Raw genomic sequence first — 6,000 nt, 5'->3', positions numbered from 1 at the left:
ACTGCACTTGCATTAAAGGCAAAGGACTTTGATGGGTAGAGAGAGGATGGAGTCTATTTTCCCTGGTGGAAATCAGGGTTATGTCAAACAATCAAGCAATCCTGCTTTGTTGCTCTGTCACCATTTCACGAGAAGTTGTTTATGTTGTTGTGACACAGAGCACAACCACCTACCAGGGAAAAACAGGCCATGTCACTTCACACACCACTGGCGTGGTTCTAGATCACATCGCTCAATGCCACTTTCCTTTTCAAAATGTTGATCTCAATGAGACCATTTTCAATCACCACTGTTAGTCATACATGCTTCTTCTCATCTGAATAACTAGAAATGGCGTTATGAAGACTAGTACACAGTGGTTCCAAAGGAGGGTCTCCATTGGCTTATAGCAAACAGAACAGCATCCCCGAGTTCACTCATTTCATTAATAGATTGTAAGGTTTATTTTTTGTCCTTCATGCATGTCCTGTAACCTTGCATAGGAAAAGGGGTGGAGGGCTAATTCTTTAAGGCTGTATTCTCCACTGGATGGAACACTGAAATCAAAGCAGTGGAAATTCCATTGCAATTGGGCCAAAAATAGTTTGAGCGAAAGGAAGTGAGGCAATCTGGTATAATCCTGTCTCCCTTCCTGGACATATCGTGGCTGGGCAGAGCTAGGGAACAGTTGATCTACACAATTTCAATGAGTTTCCTTTAGATGATTCCCAGGAGTTAATGAACCCACTGGAATTAACTACTGGAGTCCCGCTCTTTCCACTGCACTGGAAGAAGGGAGGGCAACAAATGGCAGCACAATCCCTACTAAAGCAATAGAGGAGGGCATGGTTAGCAGTACAGAAGGACTGGTCATTGCCTGTGGAACTTGGGAAATCTGTGCTGTAGGAAACTACATCCCCTCCACAAACCTCCTCCCACATGGAGACAGCACCTTTGGAAGCACACAAGTTTCATCTTGGAACTTCCTGAGCACCCTTCTCATCTGTAGGTTTAAGATGATATAGCCCCACTAATGCTATAAAGCAACCCTAATTCCATGTTGCCTTTTCCTTCATCCTAAACTACATACTATACAGATAACAGGATTGCCCCAGAAGGAAGTTATTTTCTTCTTCACAAACACACAAATACATATAATCAAATTTGAAAACTTGTATTTTTATTGGCTGTATTAAATATATTATCTATTTCATAGTTACAATTTAGTAATGTAATGCAGCTTTAACAAGTTTGAAATATCTCAAAATTACAATGCAAGAAAAATGAAGATACCTAATTTGTTAATGCCACTAGGGTACATCAATCTGGAATGTATAACCGTCAATATAAAATCTACATTACACTATACTTTCCAGTATATTTCCTGGAAATATGAACATTTTGTGGCAATTCAGAAGCATTTTATTTTAATTTTCTAGGAAGTCATGATTTTGGTTAATATTTATTCTGAAAGCCTACTTTATTATTTTAAAAATATATCAGAAATGCTATTGCCAAATAAATCACTAAATGATTTGCTCTGTTTATCTAAGAGTTAAACAAAAAAATCCCTTGGCAAAAGAAATTTGCTGAAGGCAGTCTATTGTTTTCTAAAAGTAAAATATGAAAGGAAATGAAGGCATATTTGTAAACTTGGGCAAACTAAAGACACTAATATCTGTATAAAACTCTTTCCAACACTGAAGAGAGAGACTTCCATGATATAAATGATTAACTTAAAGTTCTGCTACAAGTAGAACAATACATTCAGACATACATTTTCCAGGATTTTTTAATCAAAATAAATAGAGTACAAAATGAAGAGTACATTTTTGAAAAGGTTAATTTCAGATTGCACCATAGATCTATTTTTAAGAATATTAACTGATACTATGTCATAATTTAGGATTTCCACATTTGAAATGCAACACAATGCCTCAAACTAACTTATTAACAGCCATAGGAGAAACATCCTTAAGATGTTTTATTCTTTGAAAGAATTAGCTTGTACCCAACAGTACTATCCCACATGCAAGTGCACTGTCCCGATGTACATGAAATGTAGCTGTAGCGTTTGCAAAGTGTGTTAAATCTGTAACATTCTATAGCATGTTTTTAATGCCAAAATTAATAAGACAACCCATTCTGAAACAAATGTCTAAATTTGTGGCTTCCAGCTTTCAAAACAGTTGATGTAAAGAAAATAGCTGTCAGACTTCTCTTCAGATATCTAAATAATATGTTTGACAAGGAACAGTCATATGTAGTGCATAGTATCCACCAAAAATATTCCTCAACGCACAGTCAAGACATGCATGACAAGTTTTGGAAAAGTTTCAAAGCAAACTGAAAATTCTCACCATCACCACAATGGAATGTGAACTGCCACAATTGTGATAGCAATTAATTTAAAACATTGTATAAATGTTGCCTACAAATATTTCATGTATAGTTGTTTGATAATTCAGATAAGGATAGAAGAGCATCCAAAAGCAGTCTGAACTTTTTTATTTTTAGGTTAAGAATAGTACAAAAACATTTGCTCAGTTTGAGCCAATAGTGAAACATTTATCATAAATGCACTCTCTTTCTCCTTAAAGACAAAATCTGTGCCTTCTCTGAAAATGCTGAAAAGATTTAATCAGATGCACAGGAAATTACTGTTCTCTCAGGCACTGAGAATGAAAATGTGGATTGGGCCAACAGTTGTTTACCAACTGCTGAAAGCATTTCATTCAGAAATATAAAGTACAAAAGAGGACCAATTTGCAATATTACATACAAATGCAGTCACTCTGTATGTACATTACATTCCTCTAGCATTTTTAATTAAAATTCTAAAAATGCTGGCACCTCTACTGTAACACTTGAAACCCAAACATTAAAATAACTGTAAAGTAGTAATATCATATTTTGTTTTCCTTCTACAGTATATTAAATGTGGTTTGCTCTAGCAATGTTCTGCAGTACAGTACTGTTCTAAGCTCAAGCATTTTTGCTGCTGTATTTCATGTATACCAAACTATAACAATACTTGATTAAAAGTTGCTGATCCACTACCACTTGCTTAGTTGTACTTCAAAAGACTTTTATAACACCTTTTCTCTAACTGGCCAAAGGGCCTATGCTTTGATAGAGAGAGACTGTGCTGTAAGGCAGTTATTTGCTGTTTTATTAACAGCTAACCCCGATTACAGAAGACCCAGGATTACCCCTTCTATGTCAGTTTTGTGTTCTTTATTTGGAAAGGTTCTGCCAACCCAGTCTCAATGTCAGTCAGCAGCAAAGATGGAAACGTGTGTATGTCTTATACAATCATTTCCAGCTAGGATGTTATTTAGAATTAACCAACATAAATACCCAGAATAACTGTCATAAAAAGCTGAATAGCGACTAGGCTTTAAACAATCTACTTGATTACAAAGTACTGAATAACAAAAGCAAACAAAATAGCAACCATTGCAAATCCCACAAGAAGAAGAAAAGCAAACTGCTCATCACTTAATGTCTTCTTAATCTTTGCAAATTTAGCTGTAGAATCAGTACACTGGGGAACCAACTCTTGTTTTTGAGATGAGAATACTGTACTGGGACTGTAAGGTCCATACAGTTCTTGTAATCCAGTAGAATCTTGATACTGGCGGCCAGCACAGACTCTGAACCGATATTCACAGTTTGTCTGAAAGTTTGTGAAACGGAATGAAGTCTCTGATCCCTTGTATACCTAAATAATAAAGAGCAAACAAATTGCTCATCTATTTCACTTTCCCAGTATCTAGCAATAGACACAATAGTCAGTGCAAGCAGAGAAGGCCTGCAAGGGTCTGGGAAGCCCTCCCCATGCATCCAATTTGAGGGTCCCAGAAATAAAAGAATCTCTGCTTTTATTTCTAAAGTGTTTCCTAGCGAACAGTCTTTAAAATGTGAGAAAGAACTAGGAGTGAAAACTTGCCACGAATGTTCCCCTACAGATGACAAATTATTTGCTGTCCCTGCAAGCCTGGCCTCTGAAAAAACTACAACCATAGGTAGTGCCGACAGTGCACTAGGACCATCCTAAACGAAGACAGCACCTGTCCCAGAGTTTACAATTTAAGATAAGCAACAAATGAAGTGCTGGGGATAGGTAGGGGAATAAAACAGTTATCCCTCTCCCACATAAACATCAAATCCCCAACTGTTCTTCAACCTTGCCTCTACTATTTGACTCATTTCATAGTACAAGTGGAGTTTGGGAGGAGATTATGGCAGTGGCTTTACAAATCAGTGCTGACAGAGTGCTCCTACCTAAGGGATAGAGTACAAGAAAGCACAAAGTTGTTTGCCGAAAAAGTGGACAGACGGGTAAGGAGTGAGAGCCAGCCAGTTTACACTGGGATAAGGAGGGGGGGCCAGATTTGTGAAGGGCCTGTTAAGATTGGCACATATGCTAAAAAATCTCATTAACCTTATCCCAAATAACGAGGCTGCTCCTGTGCATGGTGGTACACTCAGGTCGATAGGAGGTTCTTTACATATGAGATGGAGCAGAAACAATTCTAGTTTTTTGAAAATTACCCTGTTCAAAACCTATTTGAGGTTTTCAGTGACATAAGGCATTCAGCATTTACAATGGTGTCACTACTACTATCATAAAGCTTCATGCATGACAGTGATACATGAAGATATGCATAAAAATTGGAAAGAGCCTTTTGAGGCCGAGCTGCCCCAGTTGTAATCGTTAAAACTGTTCACAACAGTTTAAAAGTTTGAGGCAGTTTGTTTAAAAATAAAATGCAACGCAGACTTTTTCCAGGTTAAAAATCCATACTGAGGGACGGAGGATGGTTTATAGAGCCTGGTTTTAATAGTGGTCAAGAAAGTGTGCACAAGAGAGTTGGGCAAGTCTAAAAACCAAGAGTCTTAAGTTTGTCATTTCAGAATTGGTACTTACAAACCACTATGTTCACAACTGTGTAAACAGAACTCGTCATGTTCCACCCCCTCCCTCTGGGAAAAAACCCGTATCATTTCTGTCTAACCTCCTAGGTGAAATACACTGCTTTAATTCTGTGCCTCTTATGGTCTCATTAAAAATTTACAAATTAGAGTAACTGATTCAAATTTATTACTTTGAGTGCATTCAATTTGAAGATAGCTGAGCAAAGGCAGTATGTATTAGAACAATTTAAAATCTAATCAGCCTAAGGCCATGTCTACACTACTTATGTCGGCAAAATCTACGACGCTCGGGGTGCAAAAAAATCCACACCCGAGTGACATACATTTCGCTGGCATAAGTGGTAGTGTGCACAGTACTATGTGAGTAGGAGAGCTGCTACCGCCACTCATTGAGATGGTTTTATGAGGTCAGCACAGAGCAGCTACATGAGCTATCTTACAGCAGCACAGCTGCATTGATGCCGCTGCAAGCTCGCAAATGTAGACATGGCTTTAGTAACATTCAGAGACTTGATCTAAAAAACAAAAAATTCCTTACAATAATTTTTTTAAAAATAGCAAATGAAATTTTAAAGTTACCTGATCAACCTCCCTCCCACTGGCAAGTTGAAGAATGTAAACAATGGAATCTCCTTTCATTGACTGTAGAGGCTCCCATGTGATTTCACAGATGTTTTCGCCCACCTGATTTACTTTGGGTGCTGGGGAAAAAAAAGAAAAGAAACCATGCACATGCTTTCAAAAAATTTTTCTTCATTTTTTTTTGTATTTTTTTTTTTAAAGAAAAAAAAAAAAAACTTATTTTTTCATGGTTAACCTGAAAACACTGTAATCCCTTTTTTACATGACTAAGGACATGGCTTTAGTAACCCAGCCACCCCACTAATGAAGAAGTGATTCTCAATGGGGCTGTTAAACAGGCTCAGGAGGGATATTCAGATCTGTGGTACTCTCCAAGTATCTTAGTAAAGATTTAATACGGAAGCCCATTATGCTTTGTGTCAATTTTTCCACATACAACTTCCTTACAATTTGGTAGTGAAAGATTTTTTTTTTTTTTTAAACTGTTAGCCCCAAAAC

General features: G+C 37.2%; 1 protein-coding gene across 7 annotated transcripts in view; it reads right to left on the bottom strand.

The window, feature by feature from the left end:
• Positions 1-1,137: 1,137 nt before the first annotated feature.
• Positions 1,138-6,000, bottom strand: part of LOC119861011 (fibronectin type-III domain-containing protein 3A-like) — an 87,505-nt gene continuing 82,642 nt past the window's right edge. For all 7 annotated transcript variants that reach the window (XM_038415340.2, XM_038415343.2, XM_043492682.1 and 4 more), the window contains 2 exons: positions 5,500-5,621; positions 1,138-3,703 (listed from right to left, as the gene is read on the bottom strand). In XM_038415340.2, the coding sequence (XP_038271268.1) occupies positions 3,389-3,703; positions 5,500-5,621 (437 nt within the window). In that variant the 3' untranslated portion in view covers positions 1,138-3,388. The remainder of the gene's footprint in view (positions 3,704-5,499; positions 5,622-6,000) is intronic.

The sequence above is a fragment of the Dermochelys coriacea genome, chromosome 9 (genome assembly GCF_009764565.3).
Source record: "Dermochelys coriacea isolate rDerCor1 chromosome 9, rDerCor1.pri.v4, whole genome shotgun sequence".
Classification (NCBI taxonomy): domain Eukaryota; kingdom Metazoa; phylum Chordata; order Testudines; family Dermochelyidae; genus Dermochelys; species Dermochelys coriacea.
The sequence above is the reverse complement of the archived record's forward strand: the minus strand, read 5'-3'. Positions and strand labels throughout refer to the sequence as shown.